Source organism: Apodemus sylvaticus, chromosome 13, assembly GCF_947179515.1.
Source record: "Apodemus sylvaticus chromosome 13, mApoSyl1.1, whole genome shotgun sequence".
NCBI lineage: Eukaryota > Metazoa > Chordata > Mammalia > Rodentia > Muridae > Apodemus > Apodemus sylvaticus.
The window spans coordinates 71,352,149-71,378,277 of NC_067484.1; the positions used below are offsets into that span (position 1 = coordinate 71,352,149).

Genomic DNA, 26,129 nt, shown 5'->3' on the forward strand with positions numbered 1-26,129 from the left:
CACTTAATTCTAAACCTAGACATTTCTTTTCTGAGGCTTCAGCTGCGATCTCTTGTCCCTTATTAGTTAAAAAGAAAATTTTTGCTAGAGGGACTTGGCTTCTATTAGGGCAAACTGACTGACCCACCCACATTACCCACGAGGCATCGCGAACGGATTCATACTGTGTTTCCCAGAGTTCCCCGCGCCTTTGGCTTGCGTTGAAGACGTAGAAGCCAAAATGGCGACCGGGACAGGCAGTGAGTATTGGGCCCGCTTTTATGGTCAAGGCCTTTGTAGAGTTGAGACTAGGTATCCCACTTCTCAGGCATGAAAGGAGTGGGAGGAGTGGTTGTCGGAGAGCCTTCGTTCAGAGATCTGCCTTCCGTGTCGCTTCAGAACCACCACCTGGGGTTTAAGTGTTGGGAGGAAACGGAGGCTGTTTGTGTGCCTTTGTGTGCTTAGCGCTATCTAGGGTAAAACATAAAGGCAATATGGAGTGGCCAGCGACTCAGTTGTTTATCTAACCAAGCTGTGAGAAGCAGTCGAAATTATATGTTAACTGTAGGCGTTTTCTGCCGCAGGGGAAAATGCGTTTCGTGTATTTCAGCCATTTTTCAGTTTCACCAAGGATCTGTTTTTTTTTTTTTTTTTTTTACCCGACAGTTGAGGGGGGGGAGGGGCCGAAATGTAAACAACTTTATGCAAAGGAGGAGGTGGGCAGTCCGGAGCCGGTGGCCGCTTGGAATCTTGGGAAATAAGCCTGCGTTCAAACTGAAGTTTTAAAACTGGCTTTTAAATGAGAACCTTATTACCATTTTTTAAACGTAATACTGCAGGTTTTTGGGGGGGGGGGGAGAGGGGGGTGTTTATGGAAGCAGACCACATTGAAGCCGTGGCATTTAAACAAGATGTTATATAAATGTGTAGTCAATAAAAGTACCCAAGCCAATAATGGTGATATTTCATTAGAATGGTGAAAAATCAAGATTTGGTGATAATAATTGATGGTAGTAGTTCACACTGTTTGAACAAGTTTGAAATGTATTTATTTAGAGACAGGCTTCTAATGTGTGATTGATCCTGACTGCCCTGGAACTCATGCAGACCAGGCTAGTCTCAGAAGTCTGCCTGCCTTTGCTTTCTGAGAGCCAGGATTACTACTCCACAGTAATCCTGCCTGGGGTGTTATTTTACATCAGGCCTTTAGATGTTCTGGGGCTTAGAAGTAGCTCAGAGGCTGTTTCTGAGCCTTCTTTATTTCCAGAGCACAAGCTGCTGAGTACTGGCCCGACAGAGCCATGGTCCATCCGAGAGAAGTTGTGTTTAGCATCTTCTGTCATGAGGAGTGGGGATCAGAACTGGTAAGGAATCTCAGGTACCTCATTTCTTGAGCTGTCAGAAGGAGCTGACTGAGTATCTCTCTGTCTTTTGTTTGTTTTTGAAACAGGCTTTCTCTGTTTAACCCTGGTTATCTTAGAATTCACTTTGTAGACCAGGCTGGCCTGAACTCAGCAAGCTGGCCTGCTTCTGCCTTCCTAGCACTAGAATTAAAGACATGTTCACTCAAGTTAGCCAGGACTAAGTATTTTTCACCTCAATGTGTTCCTTTCTTAAGTTACGTTAAGCTTTATATAGCAGTGAGCTTTACCAAAATACAAATCACATATCATAAAATAAGCCCGCTGAGAGGGAAAATATTGATGGTTTCTTCTATTTTTACAAAGTTGTGCAGCCATTTTTTTAATCTTTAAATCTCTCAACATTTACATCTCCCTCTCTTTCCTGAGCAGTCTACTTTCTTTCCCTAGATTTGGCTGTCTTTTAGGTATAATATGGAGTCTTCTGGGACTAGCTTTTTAGTCAATTAACAGCACTCTTCAAGGTTTATTCACATGTAACAGATACTAATATTTCTTTTCTAGCATTGGCCAGATAATAGTACAAACCATCCCTTCCATATCCATGGAGATTTAGTTCCAGGACCCTTGAGGGCATAACAATGGCGGTAGCTCAGTTTCTTTACATAAGATACATCATATTTGCATGTAACCAACACATAACCTCCTGAATACTCCAGATTATCTCTAGATTACCTAATGCAATGAAATAGCATGCAAGTGGTTTAGGGCAGAGGACCCTGTAGGTGGTGACACTTTGGCAAACCTCTACCTCCAAAATAATAAATATAATGTAATTATGAATTACATTGTAATTCATAATGGTAGCAAAATTATAATTATGGAGTAGCAACAAAAATAATCTTATGGTTGGGGGTCATCACAACTGTATTAAAGGGAGGCAGCATTAGGAAGGTTGAGAACTGCTGGTTTACAGAGTGAGTCCAAGCGCAGACACAGCTTTTTGTTTGTTTTTGGATATGACTGTAATGTCCAACCTAGGCTGAGGACATCCAGAATGCACGTCCCCTGACTATAGATAGTCAGCTACATATTCATTACCTGACATGTCATTTGGGCTTCCATCTTTGGGCAGATGTGAATTGGACTTTGTCTTCAGTTCCCCCGAGATCTCACCCAAGAAGTAGAGTCTCTGGGTCATGTGGGAGCTCCAGGTCTTTTTTTTTTTTTTTGAGGAACTGCCTAACCATTTTCTTTATTATTTTAAGAATTATATTTGTTTATCTGTGTGTTGGGTGGGGATATGGGGATATGAGTGCAGAATCCCTTGAGAGCCAGTAGAGGACATCTGAAACCCTAGAGTTGCAGGCAGATATGAAACATCTGACTGATACGGGTGTCTAGGACAGATTTGGGCTCTATGTAAAAGCAATATGTGCTCATAACTCCTGAGCCATTTCTTCGTTCCTCCAAATTTTGGAGAGAGGTGCTGGGAGTGGAACTCGGAATTTGGTGCACAGTGGGTAAAAATTCTACCATCTCACTCTGTAGTGAGATGGCCTCCAATTTACAGAGGTCCTCCTACCCTGCCTTGGAAGTGCTAGGATGAAAGGCATGTGCTCAGTAAAATAAAAGAATAGCCCAGATTATATATAATGCTTATAGACTGTATATACTACATATACTGCTTCAGCATATCCCACTAGCTTGTGTCACAAGCTCAGACCTATTTTGTTTGTTACATGACAGGGTCTTACTCTGAAGCTCTGACTGTCCTGGAACTCACTATATAGATAGACCAGGCTGGCCTCAAACTCAGATCTTCCTGCCTCTGCCTCCTGAGTACTGAGATTAAAGGTGTGAGCACTATGACTGGCTCAAACCTTTATTTCTTTTAGCCAAACTAGCTTCAAACTCCCTATGTAACCGGACAGTGGTGGCGCACGCCTATAATCCCAGCACTTGGGAGGCAGAGGCAGGCGGATTTCTGAGTTCAAGGCCAGCCTGGTCTACAGAGTGAGCTCCAGGACAGCCAGGGCTACACAGAGAAACCCTATCTCGGGAAAAAAAAATCCAAAAACCACAAAAAACAAAAACAAAAAAAACAACTCCATATGTAGCCTAGGATGACCATGACCTCCTGGACCTGCCTTCCCTCCTGAATACTATGATTACAGGCATGCACCATGACGCCCAGTTTCTGTAGTACAGATCGAACCAAGATTTCATGCATGCTAGGCTGGCACTGGGCTAACTGAGCTATATCGCCCCATCACCTCCCCGTTTCTTTTTCTGCTTTGTTATATTTCTTTATTTTTATAGTAGTCTTCTCATTACATATTTTCTTTTATACTTGTTTGTTTGGTTTTTTGAGACAAGATTTCTCTGTATAGCCCTGCGGTCCTGGAATTCACTCTGTAGACCAGGCTAGCCTCAAACTCAGAAATCCACCTGCCTCTCCCTTCCAGGTGCTGGGATTAAAGCTGTGTGCCACTGCCCAGCTTGTTTGTGTAATTGTGTGTATGCATGTATGCCTAAGTGTGGGTGGAGGTCAGAAGACAGCTTGCAGGATTTGGTTCTCTTTCCACCTTGTGGGTTATGGGGATCAAAGTCAGATCTTCAGGCTTCGGGACAAGTGTCTTCACCTGCTAAGCCAATTTACCAATTTACTGCACTTGTTTTTGTTTTTGTAAGACAGGATCTGTCTGTAGTCCAGGCTGGCCTAGATCTCAGTGATTTCCCCTTTTTAGCCCTCTGACTTGGAATTACAAAGGTGAGCCATCACATTTAGTCACTTACTATTTTGGGGCTTTTGATTTGTGTTTCTCTGTGTAGCCCTCTCTGTAACCAGGCTGGCCTCAAACTCACACAGATCCGCCTGCCTCCCTGAATGCTAGGAATAAAAGTGTGCATCACTGCCTGGCATTCTTAACGTTGTTTGATAGGCATTTCTCTGATGAACTTTGTGTGAAAATGAATTATCTTTTCATGTGGTTCCTGGGATCAAACTCTGGATGTAAGGCTTTTAGAACAAGCACCTTTATCTGATAAGCTATCTTGCTGGTCCCGATATCTTTTTTCCTTTTTCTTTCTTTTTGTAAGAGCATTTTATATCTCTACAGACACTGTATGTCTGTCGAAAAAGTTTTGTTTTTTTGTTTTTTTTTTTTTGGTCCATTGTTCTGTTTGGTTGAATTTCTTTCACTAATTACATTATATTTCTTTGTGTAAAGTTTTGAAGATTTTTTGTTTTTAATTTTTTGATTCATTGCCCTGGCTGTCTGGAACTCACAGATGCCTGCTTGCCTTCGCCTCCCAAGTGCTGAGATTAAAGGCATGAGCTGCCAGGCCCAGCCAAAAGTTCAGACCAGTTTAGTTTCTTCTTTTGCTTTACTTGAGGATTGGCTAGGTGAACATGTTCTGCTTTTTTGTTTGTTGGCTTTTACTATTAAAAATTATTTTGTTAATCATCATTTTGTGTGTATCAGTGTTTGGTTTGCATATACACATATACATACACATATACACACACACACACACACACACACACACACACATACACACACACCATGTGCTTCTCTGGTGCCTGTGGAGGTCCCTCAGAGCCTGGGATTTTATGAGGAGTTGTGAGTCACTGAGGGCTGGAAATTAGATCTGGGTTGTCTGCAAAAGCAACACGGTCTCCTAGCCATGGAACCACTCTTCAGCCCTGGACTCTTTTATTTATTTATTTATTTATTTATTTATTTATTTATTTATTTAGGTTTATTCGCTCTATTTAAGAGAAATATTTATTTTATGTATATGAATACACTGTAGTTGTCTTCAGACACACCAGAAGAGAGCATCGACTGATGGTTGTGAGCCACCATGTGGTTGCTGGGAATTGAACTCAGGACCTCTGGAAGAGCAGTCAGTGCTCTTAACCTCTGAGCCATCTCTCCAGCTCTTAATTTTTTTGTTTTTTTCCGTTAAACATATGGTTTTGGGTATGGAAGTCAGAAGACATTTTTGTGAAGTTAGTCTTTTCCTTGGGTTCCTGGGATCAAACTCAGGTTGTAAGGCTTTAAGAACAAGCAACATTACCTGATCTTGCTAGCCCTGACTTTTTTTTTCTTTTTGCAAGAGCATTTTTATAATTTTAAAGTGTGTGTGTGTGTATGTGTGTGTGTGTGTGTGTGTGTGTGTGTAAATGCAGGTGCTTTTGGAAGTTGGAAGCCTTGGATCCCTATGGAGCCGGAGTTAGAAGCTGTTGCATGCTCCCTTGTGGCACACCACCTAGTGTGGGTACTGGGAACTGAATTCAGGTCCTCTGCAACAGTGTTGCATTGTCTTAATCACTAAGTGATCTCTAACCCATTTTTGTTCTTTTTTTTTTTTTTAAGATTTATTTATTTATTATATGTAAGTACACTGTAGCTGTCTTTAGACACACCAGAAGAGGACATCAGATATGAGCCACCATGTAGTTGCTGGGATTAGAACTCAGGACCTTCGGAAGAGCAGTCAGTGCTCTTAACTGCTGAGCCATCTCTCTAACCCCCCCATATTTGTTCTTAAAACAGTCTGGCTCTATAGTCCTGGCTGGAACTTACCATATAGTTGACCTTGACTACTTCCCAAAGGTTAGAATTACAGGCATCCAATACACATTAGGTATTTTAAAAGCAGGACCATAATCATATAGAATAGCCTCAGACTCAGATATTGTCCTGTCTCAGCCTCTCAAATTGATAGCATTCTAGGTATGTACCACCATAACCAGCAACCTTTCAATTTTCTTAAGCCTTATAATTAAATAGTTTCTTTCTGAGACAGATTTTTATGGGTAGTTTGTTTGCTTTAAAGACAGCATCTGAATATATGGTCTAGTTTGACTTGAGCTCATCTTAGTAGTTCCTTATTGTGAGTCAAAGATAGCCTTGAATTTTATCCTTCTAGCATACCCAGCTCAAACATAAAGAAAAATCTGTATAGTTGGTGTGGTGTCACACACCTATAATCCCCACTGGAAAGGGGGAGATAAGAAGGTCAGGAATTCTAGTGTAGCCTGAACTATATGAGGCATTTCCTTAAAAAAGAAAACAAAACCAAAAAAGTAAACCACAAGCCAGAGATAAAGGTCAGTTGGCAGAGCATTTATCTAACACCATCAAGCCTCTGGATAAAATAAACTTGGATGTCATCTTGTGTTTCTGGAATCTTAAAGGAGGATATTGAGGTGGGTGGGTGTGTGTGTGTGTCAGAAGTTCTAGGTCATCCTTAGGTCAGGGTTTGCCTGGATACTTAAGACTCTGACCAAACACAACAAAACCCCATAAATTTTAACTATTGAGATGGGTTTATAACATTTTAGCACCAGTCAAGTTTTTTCCTGCAACTTTTTGTCTTTATGTATTTTGAGATTGGTTCTTACTCTATTGCTCTGACTGACCTAGAGCTTGCCTTGTAAACTGCACTGGCCTTAACTATTCTTGTTTCTGAATCCAGAGTGCTGGGATTACAGGCATACATCTTCATACCTGGCCAACTGTTAAATTTTTCAAACAACTTTCTAGAGATATTTCTGCTTTTAAAAACAATCAAATCTGGTGGTTTTTTTCTCCCTCCCAAATACAGTTGATACTTAACAATTCAAAAAGAAGGCATCTTTGTAGTTTAAATTGTTCTGTATTTTATTGTCTGTAATATTTAACAGTATGAGATATTTCAATCATAAAATTTGGGAAAACACTTGAGTTCTTTACTTGAAGCAATATATGTCTCACTGAAATGTCTATTGTTGGTTATAAAGGTTTGGTTTTTGTTTCTAGGCTCCAAATCTCTATGTAGCTCCAACTCATGTGATCTTGACCTCAAGATTTTTCTGTCTTCTGATTGGTGGGATTATATGTATGCACTAACATAGTCAGATAATATTTAATTACAGAAAGTTGTACAAAGATTGTCTTCTAATTGAGTGGCTATGACCTTGTCTTTGTTCATGTTGTTACTTTTCCCCCCATTAATTTGTTTATTTACCTGCTAACCCAGTCGCATCCCTCACACCTCTTCCTGTCCTCCCACATGAGTCCTCTCCCCATCCCATCTTCTCACCTTGGAGACCTGGGAGGCCCCTTCCAGGGAACCTGCACCTCAAGTCACTGCAGGACTAGGAGCATCCTCCCACTGAGGTTAAACAAGGCAGCCCAGTGAGGGGAGCAGGATCCACTGGCAGGGCGAGCCCTGCTCGGTTTGCTGTGGAATTGGCTTGGAGACAAGCTGCACGTGCTCTTTGGTTGGTCGTTTTGTTACTTTGTTACAGATAATGGTCTAGTGTTTTTCCTGTCATGAAGATAATGAAGATGTTTAACATATTTAAAGAGCCTGGTTGATAGAAATGCTCTTGGGGAAATGGTTTGTTTGATTTATTTTTGACGGGGGGGGGGGGGGGGGGGGGGGGGGTGACTTTGTTATGTAGACCAACACCCAGCTGATTTTGGGGCCATGGATGGGGAGTAGGGGAAATAACAATGATACAGGGTCTTGTTATTTATTTCTGGCTAGTCTGACCCGCATTATAGGGCTCAGGATAGCCTCAAACTTCTGATAGTTCTCCTTTCTCACTCTCCTGTTTGTTAGAATTATAAGCATATATTGTACGCAGTAAAAAAAAAAAAAGGTGTGGGGGGGGAACCTAATAAAATTTAAACAGCTGAGCTTGGTGTATATGCTTTTAATCCTCTGAGGCAACTATATATTTGTAAGTTGAAGGCTAGCCTGGTCTACCAAAGGAGTTCCAGGACAGCCAGGGCTATTTCACATTAAAAACCCTGTCTCTTAAAAAAAAGTGTTGGTCTGGAGAGATGGCTCAGCAGTTAAGAGCACTGACTGCTCTTCCAGAGTTCAATTCCCAGCAACCACATGGTGGCTCACAACCATCTGTAATGAGATCTGATGCCCTCTTCTGGTGTGTCTGAAGACAACTACAGTGTACTTACACATAATAATAAATCTTTTTTGTTGTTTTTGGTTTTTTTTTTTTTTGTTTTGTCTTGTTTTGTTTTTCGAGACAGGGTTTCTCTGTATAGCCCTGGCTGACCTGGCGCTCACTCTGTAGACCAGGCAAGCTGGCCTTGAACTCAAAAATCCACCTGCCTCTGCCTCCCAAGTGCTGGGATTAAAAGCGTGTGACACCACCACCTGGCCAATAAATCTTTCTTTTTTTTAAAAAAAACGTGTTAATAAAAATATTTAAATACAATTTCATAATGAGGGTTAAAGAGAAAAAGGGACTACTTAGAAGGAAAAATGAGAACAGGGTATAGGCTTCTCAAAAAGCAGTCCTAAAAGAAAGATATATTAAATATAGGTGCTGGTTTCTCAAAGGGGAATGGCCAAAGTGCTAATTTTAAAAATTAATCCAGGCTGGGGATATAGGTTGGTCATAATAGTATTTGCCTACATATGTGAGGCCTTGGATTCATTTAAAGTTTTTGTTTTGTTTGTTTGTTTGGGTTTTGTTTTGTTTTTTGTTTTTTGGCTTTTCGAGACAGGGTTTCTCTGTGTAGCCCTGGCTGTTTTTGAACTCACTCTGTAGACCTGGCTGACCTGGAACTCAGAAATCCGCCTGCCTCTGCCTCCCAAGTGCTGGGATTAAAGGCATGCATTTAGACTTTAACATTGCATTTTTATTTATTGTGCATGTATATGTATATAGGTCTATGCAAACCACTGTGATGGTATGGAGGTTGGAGAACAATTAGTAAGAGTTGATACTTCTACCATGTAGATATAGTAAATTGTAGGTTCTGGGGGTAGAGTCAGGATCAGGCTTGGCAGCAAGTGCTTTTCCTTTACCCACTGGGCCATTTCACCAGCCCCTGAGTTGCTTTTTAAATTGTTGAGTCATTTTCCATGTCAGGTATTCCAGAATTAGAGGTATGGCTGTGGTGGAGCACTTACCTAACATGTGAGTGAATATCAGGTTTTTATTCCCAACACTGAAAAGTAGGTAGAGAGAGTTAATAATAAAGGAAAGGCATTCTAGTACATTTAGTAGCAACTCTTTATTCTATGTGATCTCTAAACCTTGAGTTCCGTGTACCTCAAGGCTTTTCTCATTTTGTAGGGTATCAGTTAGCAGAGCAATCAAGCCCTTTGCAGAACCTGGCCGGCCTCCAGACTGGTTCTCTCAAAAAGTAAGTTACCAATCAGATTTTCTTTTATGCGTATTGAAATATGAAATTGGTTCTTTACCAGGTTTTGTCTTGATGCTTACAAGGTTTTCTGTATCATGAAGGGGAAAATAACTTAAAATGCTATAGGCTGAGTATACTGGTACATGCCTGTAATTCTAGCAGTTGAGAGATAGGTAGGAACATTTTTTTTCTTTTTTAAGATTTATTTATTATTATATGTAAGTACACCGTTGCTGTCTTTAAACACACCAGAAGGGGGTGTCAGATCTCATTATGGATGGTTGTGAGCCACCATGTGGTTGCTGGGATTTGAACTCAGGACCTCTGGAAGAGCAGTCAGTGCTCTTAACCTCTGAGGCATCTCACCAGCCCCCAGGCAGGAACATGTTAACATGTGCAGACCAACCTGGTTTATATGATGAGTTTCAAGCCATCCAGGGCTACAAAACAAGACCTAGATGGTCAGTGGTTAAGAGCACTGACTATTCTGCCAGAGGTCTTGAGTTCAATTCCCAGCAACCATTTGGTGGCTCACAACCATCTGTAATGGAATCTGATACCCTCTTCTGGTGTGTCTGGAAACAGCTACAGTGTTTGTGTATGTATGTATACATATACATATAAACATATATACATACATATACTAAGAACACTTAATACTCCTAGCACCTGCATCTGGTGGCTTATAAATAACTCCAGTTTCTGGGAATCCAGTACCCTTCTCTGGTCTCTGAGGACACCTGAAGGCAGATAGCGCACATAAATTCTTGCAGGCATATATACAAAGACATAAATAAAAAGTAAAATTTTAAGTAAAAATATTTTAATATTTTAAATGTAATAAAAATAAAATTGTAAAAGTTTCCGGGGGCTGGAGAGATGGCTCAGCGGGTAAGAGACTGACTGCTCTTCCGAAGGTCCTGAGTCCCAGCAACCACATGGTGGCTCACAACCATCTGTAAAGAGATCTGACGCCCTCTTCTGGTGTGTCTGAAGATAGCTACAGAGATAGCTACAGTGTACTTAGATATAATAATAAATAAAGTTTCCAAAATTAGAAAAAGAAAATGCTTTTTTTTTTTTTTTTTTTTAATTCAGTAGTAGTTTTGTGTGTTCGTATATGGAGGTCAGAGAACAACTCTTAGGAATCAGTTTTATCCTGGGTTCTAGGGATTGAGATCAGGTTACTATATCTCACGTCAAACAGTTTTATTTTACCTTCTGAGCCACTTTACCAGCCCCAAACCCACAGTGAGTCTCTCTGTAGGGGTAGGGGCTCACTGTTTCCGGGGTGGTCACAGAACTCACTCCGTAGGCCAGGCTAACCTTGAGATCCTTCGCCTCTGCCTCCCACCATGACGAGCCAACTACACAGTCTTGACTAGGTTTCTTCACTGAGTCGTATTACTCTTGTTGAAACTTTGAAAGCTTGTTTCTGAGCTTGGTTATCACATTTTCCTTTCTTTCATTTCTAGCATTGTGCTTCTCAGTACTCTGAGCTCTTAGAGACTACTGAGACACCAAAGTGAGTATAAACCCAGGGACACAGCTGTTTGGTCGGGAAGCTGTGGAAATAGAGCTTAGCTTTATTGTTTGATTTTCCACAGACGAAAACGGGGTGAAAAAGGAGAGGTGGTAGAAACTGTTGAAGATGTCATTGTTCGCAAACTGACTGCTGAGAGAGTTGAGGAACTGAAGAAAGTCATAAAGGAGACACAGGAGAGATACAGGTGATTTGGGAGGGATGTTGGAAAGACATGAAGGGCTGACTTCTGGTATACACAGGATTTTAAGTTGGTGTTTATGAGTGACTGCGTCTCCCTGGATAGTCGTGGCTGGCCTGAACTCTCTCTATAGACTAAGCTGGAGAGCCTCTGTGGGGCCAGATGCTTTCAGTCCCAGCTCTTAGGACGCAGAGCCAGGCAGATCTCTTAAGTTCAAAACCAGCCTGGTCCTCAGAGTAAGTTCTAGTCAGGGCTATACAGAAAAACCCTGTCTTGACAGGGAGGAGGGAGGGCAAGGGAGGGAGGGAGGGAGAGAAAGTGGGAGAGTGAGAGATAGTTAAAATGCTGGGTGCATGGTATGTTTACAGCAGCTACTCAGTAGTTTGAAATGCAAAGGTAACTTGAGACCACAAGTAAAAAGCTCTGAATATGGTTTCTAGTTAGGTGGCAATTAGACAGCTCAGTGGCAGAGATGGAAGGGACCATGCACCTTACTTACGTCCAGGTGGAAGGAGAGGACCTGTGACCTCATGTGCTGTGGAATGTGTCCACCTGGACTTGTACACACACACACACGCACACTAATAAATTAATAAAAGAAAGAAGTATGATAGCTCATGCCTGTAATCCCAACATTTGGGAGACCAAAACAGTAAAATTCCTGTAAGTTTGATCCCAGCTTGAGCTACCGAGGAAGACCCTGTCTCAAAACCCAGAAACTTATAAACTAAGAAACTGTGAAGAGAACTGCTGTCTGCCTCTTTGTTTCTATAGGCGTCTGAAAAGAGATGCAGAACTAATCCAAGCCGGGCATATGGACAGCAGACTGGACGAGCTCTGCAATGACATTGCCATGTAGGTCCATGTGCGCTGCCAGGGCGTCGGTCGGTCGGACACTTTCTAAGTGCGTTGTGAACTGAGGACAGCTAGAGCTGGCTGACGTCCCGCAATACCTTTGCTGTTTTAGGAAAAAGAAACTGGAGGAGGAAGAGGCTGAAGTAAAAAGAAAGGCCACAGATGCCGCGTACCAGGGTGAGCTTCTGCTAGCACTGGCCGTGTGGTTCTGCGTGCTAATGACAGGTGGTTGTGGAGCTAGAGGACTGTGAGGACCACTGCACTATAGAGACTTTGCTGTTGTTTCTTAATCTATAGGCTACTAGTTTGTGTTTACTTGTAAAATTTATCATGCTCCTTCCCTTCCTTTTCTCTTTCTCTTCAAAGCATTCTTTTTGTCTTTCTGTTAAGGATTGAACTGGAGGCCTAAAGTTAGTCCATGCCCTAAAGTTAGACCTCCAGGTGGCATTAAATAAACAAGCTTTAGCAGAAGGAATTCCACTGTGCTTGAAAGCTTTCACAAGTATCAGAAGCCGACATCTATCAGTTCTTTCATCTTTTTTATTTTCCATTCACTACTTTTTGTCATGATTTCCCAGTTGTAGACTGTGGATCAAGACCAGTGTCTTAAGCTCCTGACTGATCTGCTAAACTGTAAGGCACTTAAAACTTACCTTCTTCTCTCTAAAGTTTGAGTGATTTTGAATCTCTGGAGCAAACTGGCAGTGAACAGGAAAAATATACAGATTTATTGTGTACTCGTGCACAGAAGTCTCATAAAATAAGGTATCCAAGTAAAGGATGGAGCCCAGTAGTAAACCCTTGTCTAGCAAGCATGAGGCTTAGTCTGCAGCATAGCAAACAAGTACAGAGGAAAGAACCATCCCTGCCATCTCTTTCCTACCAGAATAAACCATCCTTTATGTTGAAGAAGAAACACTTAGAAATGGGAGGTCTCTCCTGCTCCTTAGGCCTCCAGCTTTCTTGGTGGGCTCAGGAGCTTGACAATGGCAGACTGAGCACAATTTAGGGGTTGTTTGTTTGTTTGTTTGTTTTTGTTTTTTTCTAAGACAGGGTTTCTCTGTGTAGCCCTGACTGTCCTGAAGCTCACTCTGTAGACCAGGCTGGCCTCGAACTCAGAAATCCGCCTGCCTCTGCCTCCCAAGCGCTGGGATCACAGACGTGCACACCACCTCCTGGCTTGATTTAAGGTTTTATTTATTTTTATTCCCTTTTATTTTTTGAGGGTTTTTTTTTTTTGTCCCCAACATAGGGTTTCTCAGTGTAGTCCTGTCGGTCACTTTGTAGACCAGCCTGGCCTCCAACTCAGAGAGCCTCCTGAGTGCTGGGATTGAAGGCATGTGGCACCACCACCCAGCTTTTTTTTTTCCCCATTTTTTTAACATAATGTTTGTTTGTTTGTTTGTTTGTTTGTTTGTTTGTTTGTTTGTTTGGAAGTCGAGGCACAGATAAGTGTTCTGGTTATGTATAGACCAGAGAACAAGCTGTAGAAGCCCATTCTCTCCTCCCACCAGGTGGGTCCCAGATCATCAGTCCTCATAGTAAGGACCTTTACCACAGAACCATCTTATCAGTTAAGGTTCTAGAACTCAGAGGCCAATAAAAAAGGTCAAACGTGGTGTGAGCTGAGTGGCAGCGTGCATCGCTCTTCCGAGCATTTGCAAGGCAGAGGCAGAAGATCTCTGTGACAGAGCCAGTCTAGTTTACATACTGGCGTTCAGGCCAGCTAGAGCTACATTGTGAGAACCATTCCCCTCCCAGAAAAAAAAGGGAAGGAAATCCCGATACAGTGGTGCATGCCTGTAATCCCAGAATTGGGGATTTGAATCCAAGAAGGAGGCGGGATCAGGAATTCATGCCCGGCAGTGGTGGCACCAGCCTGTAATCCCAGCACTCTGGGAGGCATAGGCAGGCGGATTTCTGAGTTCGAGGCCAGCCTGGTCTACAGAGTGAGTTCCAGGACAGCCAGGGCTATACAGAGAAACCCTGTCTCAGGGAGAGAAAAAAAAAGGGAATTCATCTGAGACAGCCTTGGGTGGTGAGGAAGGGAGAAACATAAGTGTTAGCAACTGTAAGACAGACTGCATGGTATGAACCAGTGAGGTCGTTTCCTCTTTTTAAAAGCAGAATTTTAAGTTGCTAAAGAAGATGTTGAGAGGTAAACCATTTGCTACAACAAGGACCTTTGAAATAGTTAAGTAGTTATTTGTTTAGTGTGAGAATTGCCCTTGGTTTGAAAAACTAAACTAAAAAATAATAAGATTTCTAATCTCTGCTTCCGGGTATAACAGTAGCTGTTCACTTATTTAATCCTGAAGAACCTGTTGCTTGTGTTCTAGCTCGGCAAGCAGTAAAAACACCTCCTCGAAGGTTACCGACTGTGATGGTCCGCTCTCCTATAGATTCTGCCTCCCCGGGAGGTGATTATCCACTCGGAGACTTGACTCCAACCACTATGGAAGAGGCTACCTCTGGGGTAAGTGTATTTGCATTTATTGAAATTGATTTGCAAAGGGACAATAAGCCATCAGAGAGCTGAATAATAAGAAAACACTTTTTTTTGCCTAGAAGCAACTTCTCTTGGTCTAAACACTAAAGACTTAGTGTCTACACACTCTTCTAAAGTAAGAATGGACTGAAAAGTGTTGAGGATTCTGACTTGTTAAGAGATAGATAAAAGACTATGTGAATTATTTGTCAATGTATTTAGTCTCATAAAATTTTTGCTGAAGAAAGAGACCATTTCTTTATAAGTATTAAGAGGAATATTGGTTAAGGAGTTTGCAAATACCAGGTTGGACGGAATGACTGGGTTGTGGGTTAGGATGAGTAGAAGAGAAAATACTATGGGAAGGAAGTGTAGATGGTTTCTGATTATTTCCATTCAGAACTAATAAAATAACAGACACACTAACCCATCCAGATTAGTAGGGAACCTTCCATAGTTTGAAAAGTCAGATAAAGGTTCTCTGTTGTCTCTTAGGTAACCCCTGGGACTTTGCCGAGTACCCCAGTCACCTCGTTTCCTGGGATTCCTGACACCCTTCCTCCAGGCTCTGCACCCTTAGAAGCCCCCATGACCCCAGTAACAGATGATTCACCCCAGAAAAAGATGCTTGGACAGAAAGCAACTCCACCCCCCTCCCCTCTGCTGTCAGAGCTCTTGAAGAAGGGCAGCCTCCTGCCTACCAGCCCCAGACTGGTATGGAGACTTCTGTGGGTGTTTGAGAGCTGTGGTGATTTAGTACTTGGAAGGGAATGCCTGGGCCCTAAAATAAGACTTGGGGGAAAAAAGCCAGCAACCAAAAAAGAAAGAAAGAAGGAAAGAAAGAGAGAGGAAAAAAAAACAGGAAAAAATGTCCTAGTTAAAGGTTAACTTAAAAAAGTGCATTAAGTTGATCCTTGGATCCTAGCGTGTCTGAACAATATTGTGGTTTTCTTCCCCAGAGAACTCTTGACACTTAAGTTCTGACAATATAGTTTAGAATTTCCCTTCTATTTTGAATTATTTTCTGTGGATACTAGGTTTTAATTTCCAGAAGTCTCGTTGTCTGCTGGAGTGTGGTTTTGTTTTGGGGGGGAAATGGTAGTAAAAGAGCTTGAGAGTAGCCTTCACCTCTGTTCTTCCCTGGTAGGTAAATGAGAGTGAAATGCCTGTGCCCTCTGGCCATCTGAACAGCACAGGGGTTCTCCTGGAGGTAGGCGGGGTTCTTCCCATGATCCATGGTGGGGAGATACAGCCAACCACCAGTGCTGTGGCAGCCTCCCCAGCTGCCTCAGGTAAGGTGCTCCTCAGGCTCTTCGTGCTTATTAGAAAGAACATGATCAGCTTGTATTTAAGGCTCAATTACAGTTTTTAGACTTTGCTTTGGAGATAGTTTTCTATTAAACAATATAGTGTTTGAGATTATTGATCCATTGCATATGTAAAATATTGATAGCTCTAATTTACCACAGTATAGATGATGATCAAAGAAACAGTAAAGTTAGTAGTTAAGGTATTTTCTGTGTCTTGCAAAATGTGTAACAATGCCAGAGATCCATGAGGTTATGCAGTAGGAAAAGAAATTAAGAACTGGAGATTAGGCTTGAGTCTCATGTCTTGCATATGTTTGATCTTGTGACTTTGAATAGGTAATTATTGAGACTGTTACCTATTTTATTAATGTTGGCAATATATTAGTGCTTGCAAATTTATGGAAAGATGCTAGAGACCCTGGAGATTATAAAGTAAGGGTAAGAGATTTAGAACCCAAAACTTAGTTTGAACCTCAGATCTGCAACATTTATTGGTTTTGTTATCTTGGAGAGGCATCTTAGCTATTGAGACTTAGTTTCTTTTCTTTTTTTTTATTAATGGTGTCATATATACTTAATAGGGATGCATTAAAAATTAAATAGCAGAAAATGTGAAGCAAAAATAGTACCATATAAACATTAGAGATTGGTGTTTGATTAATATTTTGAATTTGGGTGGTATGTGTGTGTTGAATCTCAGAAGAAGTAGCGGGCTTTCCTCTTTCTTTTTTTGGTTTTTGTTTTTGTTTGTTTTTTGTTCGGTTGGTTGGTTGTGGTTTTGGGATGGAGGTCTTGATGTGGACCTCGGGCTGCCCGGGACTTTGCTCGGTAGCCATTGGACTCTCCTCCTTCCTTAGCCTCTTGCCTGTCATACCAGCTGTTTTATTTTATCAGTGACTGCTTGTTTTTCTTCAGAGAAAATGACCACCCAATTTTAATATATACAGTATATAATCTGGTACTTGGGTTTATTCCTATCTGGAGGATCTCAGGTGAGATCCTTAAAGAAAGGAGGGGTGTAGGTGAGAGCTTATTCAACACAGAATTGACTTTTGTTCTTTGAAACTATAAAAAATTCTTAATTAAGTCCTAGGTGGCTGTTGCTCCTTGTTCACATGCTGTCCCCTCATTTTGTGTACTTCTTTGTCTGTCAGGTGCTCCCACTCTTTCCCGGCTTTTAGAAGCTGGTCCCACACAGTTCACCACTCCTCTTCCTTCCTTCACTACTGTTGCCAGTGAGCCTCCAGTTAAGCTTGTGCCGCCCCCTGTAGAGTCTGTGTCCCAGGCTACCATTGTCATGATGCCTGCGCTGCCAGCACCACCCTCTGCTCCAGCTGTCTCCACGCCTGAAAGTGTAGCTCCAGGTGCGTCCCTGACCCACGCCCTGAGCAGCCACAGGACTAAACTGTAGTGAGAGAAAGGTCAAGACCATGATCTCCCACCCTTAGGACAACAAAGATGGAAGTGGGTGTGTGTTTGTGAGTTGGGTGGAGCAAGTTAAGTGCAGAAACATAAGCAGGCTTGAGACTGACTGTATTCTCACTTTGTAAATAAAATGAGGGAGAAGAAAACATGGTCAGAAATTCAGTTTTTGACCTAAGTGTCTACAGTTTTGGTATGATCTCTGGGCAGTCACTTACTAGTGGATAAGCTTTTGAGTTGCTTTTTCTTTTTTGTTCATCAGTGAGCCAGCCTGAGCCCTGTGTACCCCTGGAAGCTGTGGGGGATCCACACACTGTGACTGTTTCCATGGATAGCAATGAAATCTCCATGATCATTAATTCTATCAAAGAAGAGTGTTTCCGCTCAGGGGTAGCGGAGGCTCCTGGAGGATCAAAGGCTCCCAGCATAGATGGGAAGGAAGATTTAGATCTGGCTGAGAAGATGGACATCGCCGTGTCTTACACAGGTGAAGAGTTGGACTTTGAGACAGTTGGAGACATCATTGCCATCATTGAGGACAAGGTAAGTGTTTAGCAACCTCCTCAAGGGCCTCTGGGCACTACATTCTTCTTCCTGTCTTTGATTTAGAATTATTTAATTCTTCCTTTGCCCCTTTTCATCTTTGTACTCTGATATACTAATCTTCCCTTCCATTTCTTTTACTTGTCTGCATAGCATTAGTGTCTGCACTTGTCGTTTCCACTGAATGGTAAAAACAGGAGGCAGGTGTAGATTCAGCATCTAATTCTGTACTGTTAAACTGAGGGGCCTGGGCTTTTCCTGTGTTCTCAACAGTTTGTATATTGTGGGACAGGTGGATGACCACCCTGAAGTGCTGGATGTAGCCGCTGTGGAAGCAGCGTTATCATTCTGTGAAGAGAACGATGATCCTCAGTCCCTACCCGGCCCTTGGGAGCATCCTATCCAGCAGGAGCGGGACACGCCAGGGCCTCTTCCAGCGCCAGAGATGACAGTCAAGCAAGAGAGGCTTGACTTTGAGGAATCAGAAAACAAAGGGCTCCATGAACTGGTAGACATCAGGGATTCAGGTGTTGAGATTAAGGTGGAGCCTACAGAGCCAGAGCCAGGCATGTCCGGGGCTGAGATGGTAGCTGGAGTTGGTCCAGTCTCAAGCATGGAGCCACCAGAACTCAGGAGTCAAGACTCAGATGAAGAACCTAGAAGTTCTGTAGCTGGAGAGATTGGTGAGACAGATGGTTCCTGTGGGAAAGGCGATGAGAGGCCTCTTTCAGCTGTGAAGACAGAGGTATTGAACGCACCTGGGCTGGGAAGAGAGGAGGAGGGCTGGGGCTTAGGGGAGAAGAGAGAGCTTAGGCGCTTGCGTTCCTGAGTTCTGACGTGTGGCACATACCCAAAGCCAGAGGCTGGGATTAGTGCTGTGCTTCCCTATCTATCTATCCTTCTGTAGAGAGCATAGGACATGAGTAGGCACTGGGATTTCTTCTATGGTCTCCTGGGCACTGGAGATTGGGACTGTGGGAGCTCTAACAGTTTGTCAGTACCTAGGGCGCTGACTTTGTTTTGGTCTTCAGGCATCCCCCGAGAGCATGCTGTCTCCGTCACATGGCTCAAATCCTGTCGAAGATCCGTTAGAGGCAGAGACGCAACACAAGTTTGAAATGTCAGGTAAATAAAGGACTAGAAGTTTGAATTGTATCTAACTTGAATTGTTTTCATTTGACTTCTTAGGGATTGTGGGTTGTGGGCAAGTAGAGGAGGTAGGACAGAACAGCCTGACAAGAAAGACGAGCTGCAGGGAAGACTGGTCCATAGGAAGGGGAAGGCTAAGGGGCAAAGACTTCAGGCAGTCTCTCTCTCCTCTGCAGACTCATTGAAAGAAGAATCAGGGACTATTTTTGGAAGCCAGATAAAGGTATTTCAGACTTTTCTTTATTCTTCTTGCCATATGATCAGATTTTCCCACAGTACTACCTTTTAAAATGAATTTTAGTAAATTCATAAATTCATATCTTTATCTTGTAAAACTGGTAAGGAGTTAGATGAGGAAACACTGCAGTGGGCATTCTGACCTAATGAAAGTATAAAGCAGTATGTGCTTCCCTGTGAGAGCTGTAAAGATCAAGCAGTCCCTTCTGTTTGTAATGCACTAAGAAGTGTTGATACATCCAGAATAACTTGGAGGTGACTAGCGGGCCAGGAAGAGCATATAGGAGTCGGGTCACAGTTTAGACCATCAAAAGAGAATTATCTGGGGTTATTTAGCATTACTAAAGCAGTATTAACAGATTTAAAGTAATGTGAGGTGAGCTCGCTCCATCAGAGAAGTCATGAAATAAAACTATTTTTGGTAACTTTGTATCCAGGGTCAGAGTTCCTTTCAAGAGCAAGGGGAAAGAAGGAACGCCTCTTAGCTTAGTCTTAAGTAAGTAGCTTTTTTTTTTTTTTTCTTCCTTTCAAAAAGATCCTGGGCTTTATTCTTTGTCCAGGTTCTAAATTATGTTGCCTTACTTAGTCAGTTAAATAGAGGGTAGTGTAAGTGATAGAGGGCTCAGTCAAAAATCAGTGTGAGGCCGCTTCTGAGTTGATCTAACCCCAAAACAGATGTTATTTAATAATGCCTTGCAAGGTACCTGTGCTTGCATTTGTTGACGAGCACACACTGTGTCTAAGGATGCCCCAGGTGAGGATGAGGAGGAAGATGGAGTCAGCGAAGCAGCCAGCCTAGAGGAGGCCAAAGAAGAGGACCAGGGAGAAGGCTATCTGTCTGAGATCGATAACGAGCCCCCTGTGAGCGAGAGCGATGACGGCTTTAGTATACACAACGCCACGCTGCAGTCACACACGCTGGCAGACTCCATCCCAAGCAGCCCTGCCTCCTCGCAGTTGTGAGTATCTGTGGTCCCCGTCCGGCTCCCCCACCCCCATTACTCCAGGCTAGCGGTCAACTCCAGCTGTGTAGTTGAGGTTGATCTTGAATTCCAGATCCTCTGGTTGCTGGGATCCTCTGGTTGTAACTGTAGATGTGTGTGTGTGTGTGTGTGTGTGTGTGTGTGTGTGTGTGTGTACACGTCCATGAGCATCTGCAGTGAACCCAGGAATTTTTGAGTGGTAGGCTAGTCTAGTATTCTCTATAGAGCCATATTTGTAGCCTTAATGGTACTTATCTTCCCTTTCTTGGCTTGAAACAAATAGTTTAAGAGAAACAGGACTTTTTCCCCTTATGCTTAGTAGCACTCTTGTATCTATTTCAGTTCCGTGTGCAGTGAAGATCAAGAAGCAATTCAGGCTCAGAAAATATGGAAGAAAGCCATCATGCTTGTATGGAGGGCCGCAGCAAATCATAGGTGAGCAGACAGTGCCAGCGCCTCGCTGTTGGCCTAGGAGATCATCCAAGTAAGCTGTGAGACGCTTACGTTAGTGTTGATCCTTAGTACCTTCTGCTACATGAAGAAAATTCTCTCCTTTTGCTTCTGGAGAATAAATAATAAACTTACTATTTTTGTACAGGTATGCCAATGTTTTCCTGCAACCTGTTACAGATGACATAGCTCCTGGCTACCATAGCATTGTACAGAGGTGAGCCTTCATCCAGGTGTCACACCTGACCTAACATCTGTGTTGACCTAAGTGAAGTTTTGCCTTGCTTTAGTACATTTAAAACAAGGGTGGGTTGGATTGTTTTGTTTTTTGTTGGTGGTGGTGCTAGTCTTTTGTTTTGAGACAGGGTTCACTATATAAAGCCCTGATTGGGCTGGAACTCTTTATAGACCAAGCTAGCCTCAAACTCACAGAAAGTGAGTAATTTCTGCTTCTACCCTCCCAAGTGCTGAGATTGTTTAAGGCTCCGATTAAAGAGTTAAAACTTACATTTTATTATTTAGGCCTATGGATTTGTCAACTATAAAGAAAAACATTGAAAATGGCTTGATCCGAAGCACAGCCGAGTTTCAGCGTGACATCATGCTGATGTTTCAGAATGCTGTTATGTACAATAGCTCAGACCACGATGTCTATCACATGGCAGTAGAGATGCAGAGAGATGTCTTGGAACAGATACAGGTAAATTGATGCTCATTTTTGTTTCAGTAGTGATGAAGTGCAGGGAAGAGTTGATGACTTTTACTTGTTATAGGGCATCAGGAACATTGGTAAATATTTTTGTTTCTTACTGACGTCGTACAGATTTGATTGGTTTGATGGAAGAATTATGATCTCATGCTGGAGAGATGGCTCAGTGGTTAAGAGCACTGATGCTCTTCCCAGAGGTTCTGAGTTCAATTCCTAGCAACCACATGGTGACTCACAACCATCTGTAATGGGATCCTATGCCCTCTTCTAGTGTGTCTAAAGATATACATAAAATAAATCTTAAAAATAATTCTATTTTTCTTGGGCAAATGAGTTCAGTTTTTGAAGGTTTTTGTTGTTACTACTGTTCTTGTTGGTAAGGATCTAATAAACTAGAGCTTCACAGGGCTGCACAAATATGGTACCTCTGAGCCATATCACGTCCTTACCACATCCAGTTGATTCATGTTAGGAACCAAGCCCAGGGCTTCATGCATGCTAGACTAGCACGGTTCCATCTACATTATATTCCTAGCCCCCTTTGAAGCTTTCAAATCAGTGTATAAAGAGCTAATGTTACATAAAATATTCTGGCACATGTATTCAACCAAGAGTTTCTAATCTCTCTTTATCACAAGTAGTCTACTTCAGTCTTACAGTTATAACACCACACACCCTTTGTGATGTTTATCTTGAAGTAATATTGTAGCTTTGTTAAGTTTGCCAAGTGACTTTGGTTGCTGAAGGCTCTTTGACTTATTTTAAAACTTCACTTCTAAATTCTTTAGGAATAGCTAGAATTTAGCCTTTGTTAAGCCAGAAAGAATTGAATGGAACAGTACTATATAAATTCTGTTCACAAATGTGAAGGATGTTCGTTCTTTCTTACTGAATTGGATCTTTATGGCCTCCCATTTTTCTTCTCCCTACAGCAATTCTTGGCCACACAGCTGATTATGCAAACATCTGAGTCTGGAATCAGTGCTAAAAGTCTCCGGGGGAGAGACTCCACCCGAAAACAAGATGCTTCAGAGAAGGTGAGCAGACCAAAATAAAGTTCAAAACATCCAGAGAACCTTAAGCTACTCTAATGCTGCTAACCTTCTGTAAGCCAGTGGTATGCACATAGATGTTAGAATGGAGATGACTTGCTTCTGTCGAACTGTTAAAGAAGTCTACTAGGACTGAGAGGGAGGCCCAGTTACATGGGCTATAGTTTGAGCTGAATAAGTGAATTATTAATCCTCTCTGGGAGAGTGCTGTCAGGGTCGGGGATGGATTAGTTCACATCAGCTGCTACATATAACTAGATGGCTGTGGGATCTCTTTCCTCTTGTTCTTGAGATTTAAAATTTTGTCTTTGTTTTGTGTGTATGGTGCTTTTGTCTCTGTCCTGAGGTTTGGGGTGCATGTGGCTGAGAGTTTCTGTGGAACCTGATCAGTATTTGTTTGTCCTCTAACAGGACAGTGTCCCCATGGGCTCTCCTGCCTTCCTTCTCTCTCTCTTTGTAAGTATTGAATGGCTGCAAGCGGTGATGTTGCCAGAAAGATTCTCAGCTCCTGCTGGGCCTGGGTGGCAGAGGGAAATCCAACATGCACACTGTAACAATGTCTTGAAATTCTTTTTATCCATTTAATAGGAAACTCTTTTGTCTTCTGCATTCTGGTCTCTTTGCTTGTGTGAGTGTGGAGGGGAGGTGGGAGGGACAACTTTTAAGATAAATGGATGAAATATGAAATATTCTTGAGGTAAAGACCTAGGATGCACCTGCTCCTCATTTCTTGCTTCCACCTTTTACAAAACAATTGTTAACTTGCAAATGGAAGACAGCTCAGAGCAGCAAGTGCAGGTGAGATGACGCAGTGGAGACAGGCACTTGCCATGGTAGTCTGATGACCTGAGTTTGATTCCCCAGAACCCCACTGAAGGCGGCAGAAGAGTACTCCACAGAGTTGTCCTCTGAACTCTACATGTGCACCATGGCATGTATGCTCCTACACATATGTCACATACAATAATAGTAATTAGAAACAAATTTTAAGATCTCAGTAATAGTTACCTCCAGATACAATTATAGCTTGTGGATTATAGATGAACACATTAGATCTAGCCCCACGGCTTTTATTCTTTTATTCCATGAATTAAATGACTGACCTTGTTCATGGTAGAGCAATGAAGTGAGCAAAAGAACGTGGTCGAAAGCTATATCCTTCTAAGATCATTGGGTAAGCCTTTAAGGGCCTTATTTTTCTCATCTGTGGAATAGAAGTAATTATGAGTTGAAAGGCAGGAGAACTGCCTGCAGAATCAATGCATACCTTGTACACAGAGTAAGACCTTGTCTCAAAAGAAAGCAGGAGAGAATACTAGACTCGAGGTAACTCAGAAGAAGTTAAGAACGCTTGCTGCTCAGAGGATCTGGGTTGGGTTTCCAGCAACCACCTGGTGGCTTACAACTGCCCGTGATGCCAGTTTCAAGGAATCCAAAGCCCTTCTGGCCCTCACAGGCACTGTACACTGGGGTGCACATGTACACATGTAGGCAAAACACTCATACGTATAAAATGAAAACAAGTCTTTAAAAAGAAGAAGAAGAAGAATTTAAAAAAAAAAAAAAAGAATAAGATTGAGATACCTGTCCAGCCTACCTCACAGGGATGTTGTGAGGGTAAAATAAGTTTGAAAGAAAAAAAAATTAAAATCTTACACAAATGCAAGGTGTTATTTCTATTCTTACTGTTGGCTATTGGCAACTTATGTTCTAAAATTTTTTAATCCTTGCATATTAGAAATGCAAAACTGGTCTGGTCCAGCAAAAGTGTTCACTAGTTCATCCTGCCTGTAGACCTGTACCACAGACAGAACACCGTGATCTCTATGCGTTCTTATGGCCTGCAACAGTGACTCTGGATCCTCATTCGAGTGGCTGGCTATTGCAAGGCCGGTCCGTAGGATCTTTTATCTATCGAAGACAGCAAAGTTTTGCACAAGAGGAAGGAGCTGGGCTGCAGGGAGAGAGCAGCAGATGGAATGAAGCCTGATTGTCCTGATGTCATGGAGAACAGCTGTCAGGAGGTGCTAGGGAACTAGTGCCAGGGTCAGACTGCAGGAAAGGCCTTTCTTATAGGGACCAACAACTGGACAGGTATGTTAGCCAAGCACCTCGCCATCCACTGCCCTCTCCGCCTCTCCCACCTTCCATTTTCTCTTTCTTTTTACACAATTGAGCCTGGGTGGGATGACTGATAGTCATTCTGTGGGACCCCAGGTGAATTTTGAGGACCATGAAGAAGACACTGTCTTACAGTTCCACTCACAAAATACCAGGTGTTCTTTAGCTACTCTGTGGGAAAATAGAAACTCCCTTCCACCTCAGCCCTGTGGTATTCTCTGCAGATTCTTTGCCCCAAGAAATCAAATTCCCAGTATTCCTGCTGTACCTCATCTCTTACTATATAAGCAACTCACTCATGTTTCCTTCCTTTCTTTGATGTTGTCTAGGATGGGGGAACCAGGGGACGCCGCTGCGCCATTGAAGCAGACATGAAGATGAAGAAGTGAATACCCTCTTGAGCTGAACCTGGGATAGAAATAAGCAAGATGTTTTAGCTTGGGCTTGTGGGCTCAGTTCCACACTTGATCTTAGTCAAAAGGCTGAGAAGCAATTGAGTCCAGAAGTGGAGTTATAGAAGAGGAGGTGCCTGGGCCAAATGACATGAGTTGAGAAACTCTCTTTCAGAGAGTTGGAGCAGCACAGTTGCCTGTTTTAGGGCAGAGATCATGGGCTGTGTTAATCTCTAATGTGGAACTAGCAGATTGTAGCTAATTTGTACTGTCTTGTGAAGTGTACAGATTCTTTTTTTAAATAATAATAAACCTGTGAAGTGTGTGTATAGAACAATCAGAAGGAAAACTCTGGCCTTTGGTGTGTCCTTGTGTTTGAGATGTGTTTTCTTTACCATGGTAACTGAGCGGATATGGGGTGAGATGGTTAGAGCTAAGCAGTCCTGTCAGCTGCCTGCCATGCCGGAGGAGGTAAGTAACCCAGACCAAAGTCGGATCATAGCTAGTGTTTTTAAAGGACATAATTGTGTAAAAAGGACTATTTGACTGTTTTACTGGGCATTTCTTGAATGTTTGGAAAATATGAAGGTTTTTAGGATCTGGTTATATTTCTTAGGGATCAGAGCAGGGGCAGATGAAGCTGGTATGTCAGTGTCTTAGGACAGTCCTGCCTTTGCCCGTGCTATCAGTATTTCTATAGGTAGAACTCCTGTACAGTATTAATTTGGTTATTTTGAGGTAGAGTCTCCCTTTTTTGACAATGATAGCCTAAAGCTCAAAATCTTTCAATTTGAACTTTCCTGATAGCTTGGATTACAGGTGTGTGTACCACACTAGGCCAAGACTGCTTTTAAAAAAGCAAAAACAAAAACAAAAATTTACTATTTGTGTGAAGGCTAATCTCTGAGGGTTGTGAAGTCTGGGGCTGGGGTGTGTTTGGTAGTGTAAAGAATGGTATATCTCCTGGCTAGTTTCCTTGTCCATTGCCAGTGCTGGGAGAAAGAAATCACTTGAAAACAACATGGAAACACATACCAATAATCCCAGCACTTGGAAAATTGAGGCAAGAGGATAGCTGACAGTTTGAGACTAGCCTGGGCTACAGAGGGAGACATTGTCTCAAAACAATGCATTAATGGGACCTGCATGGTGTCTCGGTTCAGACACCTGCTAA

General features: G+C 42.3%; 1 protein-coding gene across 5 annotated transcripts; it reads left to right on the top strand.

Annotated features, from left to right (window-relative positions):
* Window positions 1-132: 132 nt before the first annotated feature.
* Brd8 (bromodomain containing 8) lies at window positions 133-25,304 on the top strand. 5 transcript variants are annotated; one of them, XM_052155670.1, is made up of 22 exons: window positions 133-239; window positions 1,247-1,343; window positions 9,451-9,520; window positions 10,996-11,045; window positions 11,128-11,250; window positions 12,019-12,099; window positions 12,212-12,276; window positions 14,439-14,575; window positions 15,083-15,301; window positions 15,735-15,879; window positions 17,052-17,261; window positions 17,582-17,862; window positions 18,155-18,607; window positions 18,894-18,987; window positions 19,188-19,234; window positions 19,993-20,207; window positions 20,574-20,666; window positions 20,830-20,898; window positions 21,204-21,381; window positions 22,323-22,427; window positions 22,854-22,898; window positions 24,893-25,304. In XM_052155670.1, the coding sequence occupies exons 1-22, from the start codon at window positions 221-223 to the stop codon at window positions 24,950-24,952; spliced, it is 2,856 nt and encodes a 951-aa protein (XP_052011630.1). In that variant the 5' UTR covers window positions 133-220; the 3' UTR covers window positions 24,953-25,304. The 5 variants fall into 5 exon arrangements, with proteins under 5 accessions (XP_052011630.1, XP_052011631.1, XP_052011632.1 ...); XM_052155671.1 differs by lacking the exon at window positions 22,854-22,898; XM_052155672.1 differs by lacking the exon at window positions 17,052-17,261.
* Window positions 25,305-26,129: the final 825 nt, after the last annotated feature.

Bases quoted from the DNA above. Each gene is read 5' to 3' on its own strand.
- Brd8 (XM_052155670.1), top strand. The intron at 18,988-19,187 runs GTAAATAAAGGA...TCTCCTCTGCAG, and splicing joins ACACAAGTTTGAAATGTCAG to ACTCATTGAAAGAAGAATCA. The intron at 22,428-22,853 runs GTGAGCAGACCA...GTCCTCTAACAG, and splicing joins AACAAGATGCTTCAGAGAAG to GACAGTGTCCCCATGGGCTC.